This window comes from Plecotus auritus (genome assembly GCF_963455305.1).
Source record: "Plecotus auritus genome assembly, chromosome: 12".
In the NCBI taxonomy this organism is placed as follows: domain Eukaryota; kingdom Metazoa; phylum Chordata; class Mammalia; order Chiroptera; family Vespertilionidae; genus Plecotus; species Plecotus auritus.
The window spans coordinates 11,413,864-11,434,706 of record NC_137778.1 but is presented as its reverse complement, the minus strand read 5'-3'; the positions used below and the strand labels follow the sequence as shown (position 1 = coordinate 11,434,706).

Below are 20,843 nucleotides of genomic sequence, written 5' to 3'. Positions count from 1 at the left end.
AAATATAAATTCAGCAAAAGTTGCAGGCTACATAATGTACACCCCAAAATCAGTTGCATTTCTAGACACTAAAAATGAACAATCCAAAAGGGAAATTATGAAAACAATTCCATTTACAAAAGCATCAAAAATAAAATACTTAGGAAAAAACTTAATCAAGCAGGAGAAAGACTCCTACACTGGAAACTATGAAGCACTGCTGAAAGAAATAGAAGATGACATGAATAAATAGACATCCTATGTTATTACAAAAAGTAACCCACAGGTTACATGCATCCCCTATCACCACCTTGAATATGGATTCTTCAGTATTACAAAATCCAACTTATAATCGAACCCAGGACTCCTCAGTCCGTGGGCCGACACTCCATCCACTGAGCCAAACCAGGTAGAGTCTAATTTATAATTCTTGAAATCCAAGGATCTAAAAATTGCCAAGACAATCCTGAAACAACAAAAAACACAGCATAGTTGAGAGGACTCAAACTTACTGATTTTAAAACTTACTAAAAAGCTACAAAAATCCAAAAACAGTGGTACAGGCATAAAGACAGAAACTAAATGAACAGAAGCCCAGAGATGAACCCTCACATATATGGTCAAATGTGCACAAGGATGCTAAGAATATCTAAAGGGAAAAAAACAGTCTGTCAACAAGTGGTTCTTGGAAAACTGGATATCTTACACACAAAAGAATGGAGTTGGTCTCCTGCCTTTTACCATACACAAAAATTCATGCAAAACGGATCAAAGAACGAAACATAAGAGCTAAAACTATAAAACTCTGAGAACAAAACATAGAGGGCACGCTTCAAGATGTTGGCTCTGGCAACATGACACCAAAAATCCAGGCAACAAAAGAAAAAGAATGGATATATGGGACTTCACCAAAATAAAAAACTTTTGTTTATCAAAAGACGCTTATCAATAAAGTGAAAAGGCAATCCAAGAATGGGAGGAAACATCGGCAAATCATTCAACTGACAAGGGGTTAATATCCAAAATACATAATGAACTCCAAAAACTCAACAACAAAAAAACACCCAATCAAAAAATGAACAAAGGACTTGAACAGACATTTCCCCAAAGAAGCTATACCAAACATCAATAAGCACATAAAAATATGATCACTGCCCGACCAGTATGGTTCAGTGGTTGAGCATCGACCTCTGAACCAGGAGGCCAGGGTTCAATTCCCGTCAGGGCACATGCCCGGGTTGCAGACTCCATCCCCAGTGGAGGGCATGCAGGAGGCAGCCAATCAATGATTCCCTCTCATCATTGATGTTTCTCTCTCTCTCTCTTCTCCTCCTTTCGTCTCTGAAATCAATAAAAATATATTTTAAAAAATATGAACACTAATCATTAGGAAAGCTAACAAAAATGACGAGATACCACTTCATATACATTAAAATGGCTAGTATAAAGAAAGAAAACAGAAAATAAGGTTGGTAAAGAGTGGAAAAATTGGAACCTTTGGGTATTGACAGTGGTAATGTAAGATTTATGATAAAAATTGGCATTTCAAAACAGTTGGAGAGAAGACAACTTATCAACAAATAGGGGTTGGTGCAGTGGAAAGGAACTGTATCTCATTCCATATAACAAGTATTTCAGGTGTACCAACAATTTAAATGCAAAGAATGTAACCAGAACATATGGTTGAAATGTTTATATAATTTGAGTACAGAGATCTAAAGCTTTTATAAGACAGACACAACAACTCATAGCCATTAGGGAAGTGATGGATATAGCTAGCTACCTATTAACGTAAAGCTTCTGCACATATCAATGACCACTGATAGAGCAAAATATGGCATATATTGAAGTCATCATTAAAAGGATGGGAATAACTCTAAATACAAACCCCAATCTTTTTTTTTAAATATATCTTAATTTTTGAACATTTTTATTGATTTCAAAGAGGAAGGGAGGAAAGAGAGAGTGAGAGAAACATCAATGATGAGAGAGAACTATTGATCGGCCACTCCCTGCTTGCCCTACACTGGGGATGGAGCCCGAAACCCAGGCATGTGTCCCGACCTGGAATTGAACCGTGACCTCCAGGTTCATTGGTCGATGCTCAACCGCTAACCCTAACCAAATCTAAGATGGTAAGTGTAAAAAATGCTTGAAAAATATGAACAGCATGATGCCATTTTTGTGTAAGATAAAAGAAAAATTGCCAAAATATGTAGAGATCTACACATACAAGATATTGATGTATAGGAACAGATACAATGGACTAAGAGAAGGAGACTCTTTATAATGTTTGAAACTTATATTCATATACTGCACTACTTATGTAATTGAAAGTAGTAATATAAAGTAATCTATATCCAATAGTGCAAAAATCTTAAAAAGGAAACTGGTAAAAACAACGGGGTGGGGGGGCGACTAGAAAAAAAATGTTCCCTTCAGGTAAAAGGGGCTTTAATTTATAAAAAGTTCTGATAAATCAACACAAATAATTCAGAAACCTAACAGAACAAAGGACATGATTAAGTAATTTAGACAAAAAAAGCTTATCTGATAAAGGGATGCAAATTAATACATAACATGAAAATGTTCCACCCATCATATTATAAACTTAACAATAGAAGTAGAACAAAGAGTTTTTGAACCTGGACTACTTGAAACTGGAGGCTTGGTTGGTGGACTAGGCTTGACACCTGGAAAAATAAATTTGATTCCATTCACCAGCCTTATCAATATATTATTGATTTAATTTCTATTTATAACAAATGTTAATTAGTCATTAACATAAAAAATATACTTTCTGAACTTTGCAATTCTACTTCTGGGCATTTAACATAAATACATATTTAAAAAATACATAACAATGTATGCATAACAATCTTCACTACAGCTTTGTATTTTGCAATGGAATCACAGTGGTTATTTAATAGTAAAAATAGTAAAAAAAAAAGTATTCAGATTAACATTTGTATCTTATTATTTTTTTAAATGTTTTTATTGATTTTTAGAGAGAGAGGAAGGAAGGAGAGAAAGAAACATCGATATGAGAGAAACATTGATCAGTTGTCTCCTGAACACATCCCGACAGTGGATTGAGCTCGCAACCTGGACATGTGCCCTGACCAGGAATCAAACTAGCAACGCTTTAGGTGCTTGGGAGGACGCTCAACCAACCCGCCACACCAGCCAGGGCTACATCTGTATCTTTTAAAAAATACCATCCAAACAGCATTAGGCTACAGTACATCATTTAATCCTTTTCTTTTCCCTCAGCATTTCTTGGATATTTTTCCATATGAGCAGAATTAGAGCTACCTTATCACTATTACATGTTACTAATGATTCTTTAATAAAATATATTTTACAGGCACATGAAGAATTTTGATTTTTGATATTTAAATTGATGAACTGAGTGGACCCAGAGACATGGAAGCATGGAACAGAATCTCAGAGGGAAGGCGGGAGAGGGTGAGTGGGTGAGAAGTAATCAACCAAAGACCTTGCATGCATATACAGTATGCATAACCCATGGACAAAGACAATAGGGTGCTGAAGGCCTGGGGCGGGAGCGACAGGAGGGGGTCAATGGGAGGAAAAAGTGGACATATGTAATACTTTCAACAATAAAAATTAATATTAAAAAAACCTCTAGTTTAGAAACTTCTTACAATCAATTTGCTCCTCTTCTTTCAAATGCTAAATTGTAAAGGTATTTTATAAACCCTTTATGAATTCTCATGGTCAACTCATTCAAAAGAGCATATCAACAAACAGTATCCCACAGTGCATATACCCACTAGGACACGTGAGTAAACACGGTGGTCAATGAGTATAAACTTCACACGCAAAAACCATCTCTTCTCACCCCACCCCCTAAACCTCACAGCACTCAGCTGAGCTACTCAAGGAGGCTACCAGGGGACAGATATACAGGAATTATAAAAAGGTGTGCTAATTACCATGTTAACATGCATAACTTCCCTCAATTTTTAAAGTCTTAGGAAAACAAAATATACAAGCAAATTGAAAGCCAATGATTGAGATTTGAGTTCAACACCCTCCTTACCCAACAGGAAATTAAAGCCCACAGAAATGATGTTCCATGAGTAAGCAGAACCAATCGAGGGCCCTGAGTGAGGTCAGCCCAGATAAAGCTCTTCCCACTACTGCTCCTGCCTCTTGTTTCTGCTGAAACCAAAGAGAAGCCAGAGAAAGCAGCACTGAAATCAGGAAGACATCTCCTTCCACCGCATGAAAATAATCTCTCAAGTCTTAGGCTGAGCCATTGATGAGCAGTCCATGCAACAAGTCCTCCATTTCATTTCAATAAGTAAGTTTTTTCCCTGTATTTCAGTTGCTATAAAATTTAGTTTCTATTCCCAAGTGAAAATGCTAGTGAAGGCCTGGCCAGGTGGTTACAACATGTTCCCATATACCAGTGGTCGGCAAACTGTGGCTCGCGAGCCACATGCGGCTCTTTGGCCCCTTGAGTATGGCTCTTCCACAAAATACCACGTGTGGGCGCGCACATACAGTGCGATTGAAACTTCGTGGCCCATGCGCAGAAGTTGGTTTTCGGCTCTCAAAAGAAATTTCAATCGTTGTACTGTTGATATTTGGCTCTGTTGACTAATGAGCTTGCTGACCACTGCCATATACCAAAAGATTGCAGGTTCACTTCCCAGTCAGGGCACATACCTAGGTTGTGGGATTGATCCACGGTTGGCTTGCACATGGGAGGCAACCAATTCATATCTCTCTCTCTCTCTCTCTCTCTCTCTCTCTCTCTCTCTCTCTCAAATCAATAAACATATCCTCAGGTGAGGATTAAAAGAAAAGGGGGGGGGGCAATAAAGGCAAAAAGAATAACTGTATGAGATGGGAGTGGAGGGTAGTAGTAATACGGGTCTTGTTCTAGCACAGTAGTTCTCAACCTTAAGAATACCGCGACCCTTTAATACAGTTCCTCATGTTGTGGTGAGCCCCAACCATAAAATTATTTTCGTTGCTACTTCATAACTGTAATTTTGCTACCGTTATGAATCGTAATGTAAATATCTGTTTTCCGATGGTCTCAGGCGACCCCTGTGAAAGGGTCATTCAACCCCCAAAGGGGTCACGACCAACAGGTTGAGAACCGCTGTTCTAGAGACACTGCCCAAAAGTACCAGTTGAAATTGCACTAGAAAAGGAATGAAACTGTTTGCAGTCCAGGAAATGAAACTTAGTCCTGAATCAGGAAGATACCCTGTAAAGGTGTCACCAGATAGATCACTTTTAAAATGGATGAAATAGCAACGTTGATAATAGAAAACAAACATATTAAAAAAAAAAAAAGCCATGGATCTTCTTGTTCACTAACTTACTGGAGTGATGCTGTTAAGGCATATAGCTTCCTTTAAGTACTTCCTATATGCCAGATACTGTGCTAAAAGCTTTAATGGATTCCACTTAAAGGTTCCTACCATCCAGTGAGGAAGATATTGAACAATTTTACATATAAATAAACACATTTAAAGTTTACATAACTTGCCAAGTTAACAGCTGTTTCTATCTGAGGACCATGGCAAATAAGTTTAGAATCATTACGTAAAACAACTAGAATGGCTGTAAACATGTGCTTCCTCCTTTCATTACTAAAAATGATGAATGAGTGTAAATCATCAGATAGTTAAAGGATTATGAAAAAATATCTGGGAATTGAAATGATTTCTAAAAATCACCAGGAATTTAAAAGGTTTTGAAAAATATAAATAGGAAGTTACTAAACCTGTGACACTGGAAATTGGAGGTTTTGTGCTGGGAGGAGTTGACACTGGAAAACAAAATAATGTAGAGTGGATCAAATTACTTGGGCGTTATCGCTGCCACTAGCACCAAGAATTCAAAAGAGTTTTGAAAAAGTAAGCAGGATGTTACTAAACCTGAAGGACTCAAAATCGGAGGTGTGGTACTGGGAGGAGAAGTCACCACTGGAAAAGAAAATAATTTCAACTGAATTAACCACTTAGGAATTATGGTCTTTTCATTCTTAACTTATTTAGATGAAAATACCCATGCTTCAATTTTCTTAGAGATGGCTGCTATACAGTTTTACACATAAAGTCGAAGAAGACAAATTTATAACCTGTGTGATATACATAACGTGCCAACCCTATGAAAATACACAAGTAACAAAAGCAGAATTCTTTGTGACTTTGTGTCTTTGTGTAATGTTAAGGCATAAATACTAAAACTGCTTCACTTCCATTACTCTGTCATTTATATTTCAAAGAAATAAAATCCAAACGGGAAAGGAAGTAGAAGAAACTCTCTGTACCTTTAACACAGCGAGGCTTCTCGGGTACCCAGGTGCTATTAGCTTCACAGACAATTTTGCGGCTGCCTTCAAGGGAATAACCCTGGTTGCATGCAAATTCAACCTCTGCTTTGTAGTAATATTTTTTTCCAAATCCTGACACAAGGCTTCCATCAGGGACTGATGGATATTCACATTTGACCACTGAAACGTGAAGAAATTTCAGAATTAATGGAAAGCTGTTTTAGCTTAGGAGAGAAAACCTAGTGCAAGGTAGTCATTTCCACTGTGAACAAACAGGCAAGGAATGGGAGGCGGGATGTTCATCTTCTTTTAAAAAACTTTATTTGTGCATTTTAATCCCAGGTAAATAGATTTCACACAATCCAACCATCTTTCCCCACCTAGAAGAGACTGTCATTAGGTTTACTGGCTTTCCTACATCTTCCCCCGATTACTGACAAGTTCTGAGAAAGGCCTGCCTGCCAGATACAATTTCCTAGTAAGTTCAAACACAGCCTTGATGCTCTTTAGCCCTAGGGCCATGTTAAAATTTCATGCTGACACTGAGTACAGTGCCCTACTTTTGTACAAAGGCAGGAGAGACTCTTGTGATGAGAAAATGCTTCAGCTCAAATGTAAAAGTTGGAAAGAAGCTGGCTCTGCAAAGATGCAGAGAGAACGTTCTCAGGTACTGACAACATACAAGAACTGGGATGTTCAAGAAACGGAAAGGCCAATGGAATCAGGGCAGCGTTTCCATACATTTCTTTTAATCCAACCCAGGAACCAAAAACTCCATTTTCCATTGCAAACCAGTATATAATCCTACAGACTTGAGATAAAGTTAAAAGTTAACCGTTACCCTTCATATTAGTGTACCCTGGTATTTCCCATTGTACTTTACTTCTCAAGAAGAAAAATGCTGGTCCTGACCTGCTAGATTGATTTCAGGATCCAGTAATGGGTTTGGCAGAATTTGGAAAAAAACAAAACACTGGCTGGCAGTAAGTACAGAGAGCATCTTATGAGAATAAACCAGAAGCTGGCTTTTCCTCCTTGCATGTGGACCTGAGTTTCCATCAGGTATCTTTTCCCTTCAGCCTAAAGAACTTCCTGTAGCAATTCTTATAGTGCAGGTAGGGTGGTGACAATTCTCTTAGCTTTAGTTTATCTTAACATGTTTTTATCTCACCTTCAGTTTTAAAAGATTTCTCTTTAAAAGATGAAGGGATTAAGAAGTACCAATGGCAGTTACAAAACAGTCACAGGGATGTCAAGTACAGCATAGGGAATATAGTCAGCAATCCTATCCTATATAATAAAAGTGTAATATGCTAATTGTCCGACCCATAGATTGACCATTCAGTCTACCGCTCCACCCGTCGCTATGGTGCGCACTAACCACCAGGGGGCAGATGCTCAGACCAGTAAGTTAGCAATATTTTTCCTTGACAGAAATTTCTAGGAGTCCTGTTTTATTTTTCTTTCAGCACTTTAGTAGATGTTATTGTCTTCTAGTTACAAGTTCCTTAAGAGAAGTCAGCTGTCATTCTTACTTAGAGGGGTGAGGTGTTGTTTCCGCCCCCCGCCTCATTGGCTGCTTTTTCTGTTTTCAGAAGTTTTACCATGATTGGTTACTTCAGTGGGGGTTTTTGGTAAGATTTCAAAACTTATTTATCCTGCCAGGGTCATTGAATTTTCCAGACTTCTGGTGTGCTTGTTGGATCAAATGTGGATAATTATTCAAATAATCATCAATAGTATGATTCTTTGAATAATCATCTATAGCAGTTCTCAACCTGTGGGTCGCGCCCTTTGGGGGTCCAACAACCCTTTCACAGGGGTCGCCTAAGACCATCGGAAAACAGATATTTACATTACGATTCATAACAGTAGCAAAATTACAGTTATGAAGTAGCAACGAAAATAATTTTATGGTTGGGGCTCACCACAACATGAGGAACTGTATTAAAGGGTCGCGGCATTAGGAAGGTTGAGAACCACTATACTCTCTTTCTGACCTACAATAACATGCACATTTGACTCCTATTCTCCATGCATATTTGACTGCTAGTTGTTCCCCAGGTTGTAAGTCTTTCTCTCTATACATATTAAAAAATATTTCTTTCAAATCATCTGGTAGGTTTCTATTGTTCTCACTTGAGGTCCATTGATCTATTCTCTGCTGTGCTGAGCTGATATTAATCACAGAAATTATTTCTGTAAGTTAGAATTACTGGATATAACTTACATACGTTAAAACTCATCCTTATAAGTGCACAGCTGAATGAGGTTTCATCAATACAAATACAAACCATGTACCTATCACCACAGTAAAGACATAGAAAAGTTCCAATACCTCCAACATTCCCTCATGCCACTTTGTAATCAACTCTTCCCGTTCCCATACCCCAACCACCTCCCACCAGCTAACCATTGATCTGTTTTCTATTCCTATAATGTTTCTTTTCCAGAATGTCATAATGGGATCACAGCCTCTGAGTACAGCTTATTTCACCTAGCATAATGCATCTGAGATTAACTTCTGTACTTGCAAAATCAGATGCTCAATCCTTTATATTGCGGAGCATTCTCCCATTATATGGATGCACCATGGGTGTTCGGTCATTCACCAACTGAAAAAGATGGGCTGTTTCCAATGTGAGACGATTATGAGTAAGGCTGCTATGAATATTCTCATAATAGGGTTCTATGTGAACATTGAAAGATTTACTTGGATTGCTGAGTTGTATGGTGAGTGCATGTTTAACTTTATAACAAATCATCAAATGCTTTCTTAAGTACACATACCACTTTGCAGTCTTCACTTGCACAGTATGAGAGTTCTAATTACTCCATATCTTTGTAATGGTATGGTATTGTTACTTTTAGTTTTATCACTGTGTTTTTAAATTACATTTCTGTGACTAATGCTATTGAGTAATTTTCATTACTTTTTTGCCACCAGTATAACTTCTTTGGTGGAAAAAGTCTATTCAAACATTTTGCCCATTTTTAAAAAACTGGATGTTTTCAGAGATCTATATACATGTGCTTTGCAAATATCTTCTTCAAGTCTATGGTTCATATTTATATTCTTATAACTTTTATGAGAGCAGAATTTTTGAGTTTTTAAGAATTTTTTTCTTTTAAAAGATTATACTTTTAGGCTTGTATTTAAGAAATGTTTGTCTAGGTCACAAATTCTGTATTTTCTTGTAAACATCTTTTTTTAACTTTTTTTTAAAATTTAAGTCTATGATGATTTAAGTATATGTATATGGTGTAAAACTGGGCTGAGATTTTTTTTTTTTTTTTCATATGGGTATCAAATTGTGCCTGTGCTTTTACCATTTTTCCACTGAATTATTTGTGTATCTGTGGTAAACCAACTGGATATAGTTCAAAGGGTCTATTCTGGACTATATTCCATTCCATACTGTCTTAATATATTTTATAGTATCCTATGTAATAATCCTATATAATAAAGAGATAATATGCAATTTGACCATCACTCCAACACACAAGATGGCCACCCCCATGTGGACACAAGATGGCTGCCACAAGATGGCCTGCAGTTGTAGGCAATCAGGCCATCAGGGGAGGGCAGTTGGGAGGAACCAGACCTGCAAGGGAAGGCAGTAGGGGGCAATCAGGCCTGCAGGGGAGGGCAGTTAGGGGTGACTGGGCTGGCAGAGGAGGGCAGTGGGGGAGAATCAGGCCTGCAGGGAAGGGCAGCTGGGGGGGACCAGGCCGGCAGGGGAGGGCAGTTGGGGGGCACCAGGCTTGCAGGGGAGGGCAGTTGGGGGCGACCATGCCAGCAGTTAGGGGCGACCAGCTGGCAAGGCAGGGCAGTTAGGGGTGACTGGGCCAGCAGGGGAGGGCAGTTAGGGGCAATCAGGCTGGCAGGGGAGCAGTTAGGTGTCGAGCAGGCTGACAGGGGAGTACTTAGGAGGTGATCAGGCTGGCAGGCAGAAGCGGTTAGGGGCAATCAGGCAGGCAGGGAGGTGAGTGGTTGGGAGCCAACAGTCCTGGATTGTGAGAGGGATGTCCGACTGCCCTTGAGGGGTCCCAGATTGAAGAGGGTGCAGGCTGGGCTGAGGGACACACACACACACACACACACACACACACACACACACACACCCCTGCCCCCATGCATGAATTTCTTGCACCGGGTTTCTAGTGTTTTATAATAAGGTTTGACAATAGGTAGAATGAGTCCTCTAACTTTTTCCAATTTTTTACTATTATACCTCTGCTGTATTTTCATATAAATTTTAGAATCAGTTTGTCTATTTATACAAAAAGTTCTATTGAGATTTTTAATGGGACTATGCCATAATTATAGATTATGGAAAACTGATACCTTTACTATGATTTACCCTTCTAATCCACAACCACTGTATTTCTATTAATTTATTCTGTGAAAGTGTTTAGTTGTTTTTACCATTCAAATCTTGCACGTGTTATACATTTTCAAATATTATATGTAGTTCAAAACTGCTGTAAATATTATGTTAAAAAATTTCAATTTCTTACAAGTATATAGACATACAATTGATTTCTGTACATTGATCTTATTATGCTTGCAACCTGGCTAAACTTCAGGCTTTCGAAATTTCTACATGGACAATGATGTATAGTAAATATATCTACTTTATTTCTTTCTCCTCAACATGTATGTCTATTTCTATTTCTTGCCTTACTGTACTGGGCAGGACCATCCTAGTCTTGTTTCTACCTAACGGGGAAATAAATCATTCAGGTACCAGTTAGTGAAATGTCAGCTATGGGATTTTTGTAAGAGCCATTTTTCAGGGACAGATAGTTCTATTCTTAGTTTACTGAGAAGATGCATAATGAAAAGATGATGAATTCTGTCAAATGCTTTTTTTCACATTAAGATAATCATGTATAGTTTTCTTCTTTATATGTCCTGATATGGTAAATTTAATTTTTAAATTTAAATTAACATTGTATGCATGGAATAAATTGTATTTGATTATGATGTATTACTTTTATTTATTATAGGATTTGATCTGTTACTATTTTGTTGAGGACTTTTGGTTCTGTGTTCATTATGGATATTGGTTTTAATGATCCTGAAAAGTTTCTATCTGGTTTTAGTATGGGAGCAATGCAATCCTCCTGCAATGAGGTGAGATGTATTCCCCCACATCCCCTTTTGGATTTTCCTGAAGAGGTTGTGTAGACCTGCTATTATTTACTCCTGAAATGTCTGATAGATTCCCCAGGGAGAACAGTTCTCCTTGTGAGAAGGTACGTTGTCAAATCTATAGGCATTAAGTCATTTGTTTTACTTTCTTATTATCCTTTAAATAACTGTCGGATATGTTTAGTGATGTCTTCTTTTTCATTCTTAATATTTGAAATTTGTATTTTCTTTCTTTTTTGTCAGAATGGTTATATGTTGAAACATTTGATTGATCTTCTCTAATAACTAGGTGATTGCATTAATTCTACTTTTTTCTCTTAAATTTCATTGCTTTCTATCTTTATTCTTTCCCTTTTGTTTCCTTAGTTGGAGTACAATTTGCTCTTCTTTTTTTAGGTTCAATCAGAAGTGTATATTCCTGATTTGAGATGTTTCCCCTTTTCTAATAGAAGAATTTCATGCTATTCGTAGTCTACTAATGCTTTTTGCTGTATCCCACAAATGTTGTGTGGCATTTTCATTTTTATTCATTTCACAATACTTTCTTGTAGGGAGCGGCTATAGAGTTAAGCCTCAAATTGACCTGTGGCAGAGACACAAACAAGTCCCAGCTTAGAGGGCAGAGCCCTCTTAGCATAATTAAGCTTGACCTTATGGCTGCCACCTCATTCCTTCCTGGGTAGCTAATGGGCTATGGGAGGCGCAGCAAGTGCTGTCCCAACAATGAAACTCACAAGAACATTGTAACTATGGTGACCACTACTTTGTTTTTCTCTGGCTATAAAATAAAGCTCAGCCTGCTGGCTGGATCCTTCTCTGTGGCCTCAGCCAGGCACAGAAGATCACGGAGCCCCAGCTATATTCTCTTTTGTCTGTCTTTTCTTTAATCCTTTACCACCTCCGCTCAGGCTCAATGAACCCTTGGCTGTGCTGGCCCGGCACACTTTCTAATTTTGACTGTGAAGTCTTCTTTGTATCATGAGTTAGAAGTGCCTTGCATAACTTTCATATATTTGGGGGTTTTATAGATATATTTATTTTGATATCTACATTCACTCCACTGTCATCTGATAATGTACAGCAAATGATTTCAGTATTTTAAAATCTGTTAAAAATTACCTTAATGCCTAGAATATGTAATTAGAGAATGGGATATTCCATTTGCCCTTGACAAGAGTAATTATTTTGGTATTATTTGGTGGTTCCTTTCTTTCAAGAGTCAAATACCATCCATTGCCTCCCTGTTTTAAGTCATGCTCTAAGGCCTTCAACATTGTTTTTAAAGTACAAGCATATGTCAAAGATACAGCAGGTTTGGTATCAAACCACAGCAATAAAATGAGTATCATCATAATGCAAGGCATAATCTATTTGCTGTTGAGGGTCTTGCCTTCAATTTTTAAAAATAAAGTATTTGTGAAATGCAATAAAGCAAAGTGCTATTAAACAAGGTATGTTTGATGTTTTGTCCAGAGTTTATCAATTGTACTGGTGAGAAGCGTAAGTCTCTTATAATTTACCATTTTTTCCTAGTCTGTACTCTTAGACTTCTTGCAATACAAAATAAATCTGTTATTTTTAAACCAATGTGTGTTGAGTTTTTTGATCCTTGGAAGAAAAAAAAAAAAATCCCAACTCATGCATCTACATAGTAATTCACAATGCAGTATAAGTTGGAATGCCAAGAATATGTATGGTGAAGAGTGGGGAACGCTACAAGTAAAATTAGTTTTTATTCAACTTTACCTTTTTTAAATTAAATTAGAAAACAATTTAACAGGGTGAGGGAACATATGTGGCTATTCTGTTTACTTGTTAGTCAAGTACTTACAAAGTATTTCCATACTATTTACAAATGAAGAAATAAATAAAAATGTTATTACCTTTACACTCAGGAGGGTCACTACTCCATTTGTTTGGCCCAGAACAAATCAGTCTGCTCTCTCCAACAAGGGAATATTCATCTGGTCCACCGGAAGGCTTACAACTGTAAGTGACTACTTCATTATATTCAAATGTATCCCTGTGGCTATTGGTGAATTCTCCATTTGGTATTTGTTGAGGTGGTTGACACAAAATCTCTTAAAAAGAGAAAAAAAGAGGACAGGAAAGGCAAAAGAAAAGATTAAGACAGCATTAGTAATGCCTTATGAACTGCCTTCAATAAATTTATTAACATATGATTTCTATAATCAAGGCTTCTATGAAAAAAAATGTATGATCTTTTTCATCCTTAAGAGTATGTAGTGCAATTTGCCAAAGGTACAAATGGTGTGTCAATGCAACAGCCCAAATCCTGAGGTCTATATTGAAGCCACATATTGATGAGTTTGCAAACACGTAAAAACAATACCACTATTCTCACTTTTTTGAAAATCTTGGTTTTCCTTAAAAAATATGTTGTATATATTAATATGTATTGTGCTTACTGTTCTTAATAAATAATTATTTTTAAAACTTTTCAAGGATAATTCCAATATAATGGAATAGCAATAGCTATATCCCACCTGAAGAAAAGCTATGAACTACTGATCTAAATTCTAAAGACACAGTATACTTACTTTCACACTGTGGGGGGTCACCATCCCAAGCCACATCATTTCCAGAAAGTTCACAACGTAGAACTGGTTTTCCAACTAAGTAATAACTAAGCAAGAAGAAAAAAAGATTACTGTTGTGCTGTTTGTTTAATCAGTTAACAATGCATACAATAATGAAGAAAAATTTTATATGGTTGTTTTTCTGCACTATAGTAGCTTGAGGAAAAAGTTTCTTAAATAGCCTATAATGAAAGTACTAACTAAATCTATAATTTAATGAAGAGAGAGTTGCTGCATTTGAGCACACACTGACCTACAGCAAATTACACACTAGAGGCCCGGTGCATGAAATCCATGCATAGGGGTGAGGGGTGGGGGGTCCTTCAGCCCGGCCTACACCCTCTCCAATCTGGGACCCCTCGGGGGATGTCCGACTGCCGGTTTATTAAAGCCTAATATGCTAAGTGTCTGGTCGACCTTTTGGCTGTTCAACCAATCCAAGCTTAATATGCTAATTATATGCTAAGGCTGCTCAACCGCTCAGTATGACATGCACTGACCACCAAGGGGCAGTCAACTGGTCGACCAGTCTCTATGATGTGCACTGACCACCAGGGGGCAGACGCTCCAACTGGTATGTTAGCTTGCTGCTGGGATCCGGCCAATCGGGACTGAGCGAGATGGGCCGGACACATCCTGGAGCCCTCCCGTGGCCCCTCCCCGGCTAGCCAACCTCCTGCCTCCTTCCCCAGACCCGATCGTGCACTGGTGGGGTCCCTCGGCCTGGCCTGCACCCTCTCACAATCCGGGACCCCTGTGGGATGTCGGAGAGCTGATTTCAGCCCGATCACAAGGCCAGGCCGAGGGACCCCACTGGTGCATGAATTCATGCACTGAGCCTCTAGTCTCAACATAAGATTATTTTTGGCTGGCAATTCTACCTACCATTCTTATAAGCCCTCCATCAACTCTGAAGATTGGCCATTTACATAGGGTGCACTTTGTTGTCATCACGATTACTACATTTTTAATGCTAATGGTAGGCTTATTATTATATACTAGAGGCCCTGTGCACGACATTTGTGCACTGAGGGGGGAGGGGGTCCCTCAGCCTGGCCTGCACCCTTTCCCAGTCCCGGAGCCTTTGAGGGATGTCCCACTGATGGCTCCCTAGGGGGAGCGGGCCTAAGCTAGCAGTCGGACAACCTTAGCACTGATGCGGAGGCGGGAAAGGCTCCCACCACCACCACTGTGCTCACCAGCCATCAGCCCGGCTTCTGGCTGAGCAGCGCTCTCCCAGCTTCCTGCGTTGAGCGTCTGTTCCCTGGTGGTCAGTGCGCATCACAGCGACCAGTCATTCCGCTGTTTGGTCAATTTGCATATTAACCTTTTGTTATATAGGACTAGAGGCCCAGTACACGGATTCATGCAATAGTGGGGTCCTTCAGCCTGGCCTGTGGGGGCCCGATCAGGGCTGGCTGCCCGGGGAGGGGCTGTGGGAGGGCTCCAGGGCGTGTCCAGCCCATCTCGCCCAGTCCCAATTGGTCAGACCCCAGCAGGAAGCTAACCTACCGGTCAGAGTGTCTGCCCCCTAGTGGTCAGTGGGCATCATAGCAACTGGTCAAACGAAGGGTCGGGCACTTAGCACATTAGGCTTTTATTATATAGAATAGCATTATACAGTTCTGCTTTACTTCAATGGAAATTCCTTTCCATTCATTACACATCTTTTCAGTCTCTATAAGAAGCTGAAGAGGTGATTGGCTATAAGTACAACTTCTGACACACAAAGCAAAATTAAATCAACGTTATGGGAATACTTAGAAGAGAAGCAAAACAAAAATAGAAGTAGTAACATTTACCTATTCCCTCTACTTACCCCTCGTTACAAGAATAGGTAGCTTCTGAACCAAACTGAAAATTTCCATCTACTCGGCCATTTACGGGCTCTGTTAGTTGTGGACATGACTTTCCTGAAAGAAATTTTTAAAATTCGTTGTTTATACAAACTCCAAAACAGATCTGAATCAAAACCAAAATTCTACATTGCTCTACTGTGGAATACTACTTTTCTTTCTTTAACTATTAAAAGGCCAAACTTAAGATTCACATTTACCCAGACAACTAACAAGAAAAAGATTCCCTGGAAATTTTTCAAAGCTTGAAAAAATACATGATTATCTAAAACCTACATCCACATAAGAATACCATCATTGTACTAGCAGAATATGCAGTCGAAAAGGCATGAGAATCTTTAGAATAAAAATAAGAAGTTTTGGTTACTTACTTGTACAAGCCTCCTGGAGAGGAGGTGCCCATGTGCCATCAGGCTGACAAACAGTAGCCGTGGGACGAACAAGAGGAAGAATAAGCCTGTATCCTAGGCGACACTCATAGTCTGCTGTGAACCCAGCACTTACAGGGGGCACAGGATTACCCTTGGCTTTCATAGATTCATATCTTGGTATCTCATCACAGGCATCTGGGCATGAGAGAATAAGACACGAAAGTCAAGTATTTTCTCTTTTTCAACAGCCACGGATTCTGGCAGGTCCTTGGAGAGCTTATGGTTTCTCAGGCAATAAGGTGAATATTCATTCAACAGTAAATTAAAGAGACAGCAGCAATATTTTTGGTTTTAAAATATACTGATAGGTGTGCGTCCTTCCCCAGTGTTTCTCAGTTCATTGCACACTCACCTCTCCACTTCTACAGTATATAGATCAGAGTCCTCTTGCACAGTTTGAAATGCAAACTGATGGTGACTTGTCACATCAGGCTCAGTCTCCTCTCAGGAGGCAAGTTCCTAGAGGTCAGGGTCATAGGCCTTCTTTTCCTACTACACTCTGTACCCAGTGGGTGCTCAAGAAATGCTATGGGTAGAGGTAATCATTATTTAAGTATTGTGGATTTCATAGACAGAAATAAATATGGACTAAACTATTTCAAAATATAAGACTTCATTTCATATTAGTGAAATGAGCATTTTTACAAGTGAGTAAACACCATTTAAAATCAAACTGTAGCCTGAACCAGTTTGGCTCAGTGGAATAGAGTATCAGCCTGCAGACTGAAGGGTCCCAGGTTCGATTCCGGTCAAGGGCATGTACCTTGGTTGCGGGCACATCCCCAGTAGGGAGTGTGCAGGAGGCAGCTGATCGATGTTTCTCTCTCATCGATGTTTCTAACTCTCTACCCCTCTCCCCGCCTCTCTGTAAAAAATCAATAAAATATATTAAAAAAATAATAAATAAATAAAATTGTATAACTTTGAATAGCCTCACATGAAAATAATTCTGCTTTCTTAACATAACTTTAACTACACAATGGACTCTTGAACAATGCGACCGTTCGGTTCAGGAGTTCCCACACAGTTGAAAATCCACAGGTGACTTTTGAATTCCCCAAAACTTAAATAGAGTATTTCCTCTGTATCAGTGGGGGATGGGTTCCAGGACACCCCATGGATACAAAAACCCCTGCATGCTGGTCACTTATATAAAGTGGTGAACAATGCCTACAGTGTGTCCCTCTGCATTGTCGGATTCCCAATTGCAGATGGATAATACTGTTGGTTGTTTCCACGGACGTGAAACCTAGATACCAGCAGATTCTATATATTTATAGAAACCAATGCAGGCATAAGTGAATTCGGGTAGTGCAAACCAATGTTGTCCAAGGGTCAACAGTACATTAACCTTCCTTCACAGATCAATGGATCATACATGACCTCAGAAGTTCCCTGAGGTAGCTGTATGGGCTGTGTATCCGATATATTCCTATTCTTTTAGAACTTTTTACCTCTGATATTTTTGAAGGGAGGTAGTTTTCACTCCCGTGTCATTTCTACTTACAATTTGCCTTCCTGTAAATTATCTGTGGGCTTGAAAACCTAACAAATCTCTTAGAACAATTACATACAATAATGTGATGGAGACACATCAAGTAAAGCCCTAAAAGGCTAAAAGAATGTAGAGGCCTCTCCTATAAAGGTTAAGGGCCTAAAGTAGATCTATTTTGCTCCCTAAGGAATCTTTCCTCTTTTACTCCCCAAATCTTGGTCTTATTTCAGATTGAGAGACCAGTAAAGAGAACTCTAAACACGTGAAATTTTACTCTTCTTTCTTATCATATTCTAAATTCTAAAACTCTATATATACCCAGTCCAACATTTAATTTCCATCATCTACCTACTGGCAAATGTTTTCAACATTTCCACTATGCTGCCCTTGATATCCGAATGTTCCTCACTCAAGGGCTCAAAACAAAACAAATGCAAAAAGCAAACCGAAGTCCCTAGTAATTAAAAGCATTGTTTAAGATAACAATGCTTTTTTATGGATAAACTAGAGGCCCAATGCATGAAATTCTTGCAAGAGTAAGCCTTCCTTCCCCCGGCTTCCCTCTGGCACCTGGGACCCGGGCTTCCCTTACAGCTCTGGCTTCGTCTGGAAGGTCGTCTGGAAGGACGTCTGGTCTAATTAGCATATTATGCTTTTATTATAATAGATAACATTACATTTACTGAATACCCTGAGCTAGATATTGTCATTTTCAATAGGAAAACAAACATGGGCTAGAAATTCTATACAATTCTGTTCAGAAACAAATGCACAACATCATTCTAGAATTTCCTGGAACCACCACGAAAGAAATCATGTAACAGCATTCCCACAATTAAATTATATAAGTGTCCTTTGTTTTATGCATTCAATCTCAGTAACTATCTTGAAAGCAGATAAAGGAGAGAGGATTCCTAATGTGACTTTCACATGTAGTGTCTATACGGAAAAGTCAATAAGATAGTTTAATCCATTCAACTAATTTGAAGTATTTCTTCCCACTAACATACACCATGAAACACATGCTTCCACCAATGTGCATGTCAATGTTTGGCAACCAGTTGATCACAAGCTATATAAACTGTAATAATTGAATGCAATACTACATCTTTTACTAAGCAAATTTCTTCCCTTGCTCAGAACACTGAATTTTTTTCCTATGGGAATATTTAAACTAAACATTCCAGGACCCAGAAAAATAGCACCTTGCCTTAGTTTTTCCTAGGTACTTTAAATGTAATTATTATTTGGCTGCAATGCTACACTTTAACATAGATAACATTAAGGAAGATGATGAGCTGCATTCAGAAAACTCGGCAATGTCCCAGACGGGTTTCGGGAAAATGAAATCGTTTTCTGCTATGGATCAAGAGAACTGCTCGCCTTGTCTACACTTGCCAAAATTGGGTAAGCACTCTCTCCCTGCTTGCAAAAATTAAAATCACTTTCTGACTTGAGTATACACACCCCTGCCCAGATTGGTGCCTTCAGAAAATCATGGTGTCTCACCAAACGGGAACCCCAGTGAAACCTGACAATCCTGCTCCTCTTCCCACTGTCTACACAGCACCCTATCTTTAAACTTTCGTTGCTTCCCAAAATGTAGACACTGGCATCTACACCTGCCAATTTTATTTCTCAAGGCCTCACTTGTAGGCCTACGAAAATCACTAAATTACTTTCAAAGTCATTAAGTGGCCTCCCTGTTTTTCAGTGACTCCTAACCCCTTCGTCCTCAGTAGTTTTAGTCGCCCTGTCTGGAACATCTGGAGCTACTGGTCACTCTAACTGAAAAGTTCTCTTTGGTTCCCAGGACAGCATGACCACCTGGTTTTCAGCTTGTCCTCTGACTGCTCTCCCTTCTCTGCCTGACTGAATAATGTGACGTTTCCAATAGGCAGTTCTAGGAACTCTTGTTATTTCATTCTGCAGACTCCCCGGGGCGGGTAGATATACTCCCATGACTTCATTACCCCTAAAAAGAGCTACCTCTCAAATACCTCTCCATCCTAGATCTCTGGCTGGGGTGCCAAACCTATATATCAAATTGCTACCCCACACAGCTCCCTTTGGAAAGTGTCATGCTGTCTCAAATAACATAACGAAAGTGCTCTATTGATTCTTCACAGACATACCAAGCAAACTAGTTAAATTGTTTCCACAACTGAATGCCTGTTCATCTTCTAGCTCTATCCTTACTTCCACAGCCACTATCATTTATCTGGATTGTGACCAGAGTTTCTGGATTGGTCTCCTTACCTACCTTGGCACTATTCACTCAATTCATTTTTCATATTGTTACCAGAATAATATTGATATGACACAGTGACCAAGGACCTTCCAAGTCAGGTACTTTGCAATGGATCCCCAACGCCCTCAGGATAATGTCTAAGGCTCCGTGGCATGGCTAACAGACTTAAAATCTGCCACTATGTCAATCCTGCTTTCTCTTGCACACTATTGTCAAGCTATAGTCAATCCCTTGTGGTGTCCATTAAATTACTTAAATTACTTTAGCACTGCAGGCCTCCATGCATTATTTTACTTCAGTTTTGACCAGAGACCCTGTCATTCTTCCCACCCCTCATCCTTCAGTAGCATCTTAGATGCCAATTCTTCTTTGAGGCTCTTGACATCTGTCACTCAAAATACTGGGATGTCATCATGATATCCCAATATACTTTTCATATTGTAATTCTTTATTTTTCTCATTCCCCTCAAGACTGTCTCATTTATCACTGCATTTCTGGTACCTAGAACCAGAGCTGAATGAGCATAGTTATCAGATCTATACACTCTTAGACCAAAATTAAATTCTTTATCGTTCAGCCAGCTTATTCCAGAGTTATCTGCAAGGCATAATTTTTTCTTCAGCCTAATTTTTTTCCTTCAGGTTTTGCCTTTATTCAAAGTTTTTTTTCCTATTGGTTTAGTTATATTTATTTCCCTTTACTAGAGTTTTCAATTTCTTTCATGTCAAAATATTTATGCTTAGATAAGCC

The 20,843-nt window shown here is 38.9% G+C and overlaps 1 protein-coding gene across 23 annotated transcripts in view; it reads right to left on the bottom strand.

Annotated features, from left to right (window-relative positions):
* LOC308237676 (membrane cofactor protein-like) overlaps nucleotides 1-20,843 on the bottom strand; it is an 80,840-nt gene that overhangs the window by 16,275 nt on the left and 43,722 nt on the right. For 6 of the 23 annotated variants that reach the window (XM_080648570.1, XM_080648578.1, XM_080648561.1 and 3 more), the window contains 8 exons: nucleotides 16,287-16,481; nucleotides 15,879-15,972; nucleotides 14,021-14,106; nucleotides 13,343-13,540; nucleotides 6,299-6,481; nucleotides 5,904-5,951; nucleotides 5,750-5,794; nucleotides 2,625-2,672 (listed from right to left, as the gene is read on the bottom strand). In XM_080648570.1, coding sequence (XP_080504696.1) covers nucleotides 2,625-2,672; nucleotides 5,750-5,794; nucleotides 5,904-5,951; nucleotides 6,299-6,481; nucleotides 13,343-13,540; nucleotides 14,021-14,106; nucleotides 15,879-15,972; nucleotides 16,287-16,449 — 865 coding nt within the window. In that variant the 5' untranslated portion in view covers nucleotides 16,450-16,481. The remainder of the gene's footprint in view (nucleotides 1-2,624; nucleotides 2,673-5,749; nucleotides 5,795-5,903; nucleotides 5,952-6,298; nucleotides 6,482-13,342; nucleotides 13,541-14,020; nucleotides 14,107-15,878; nucleotides 15,973-16,286; nucleotides 16,482-20,843) is intronic. The other 17 variants (XM_080648576.1, XM_080648571.1, XM_080648565.1 and 14 more) reach the window with 7 other exon arrangements.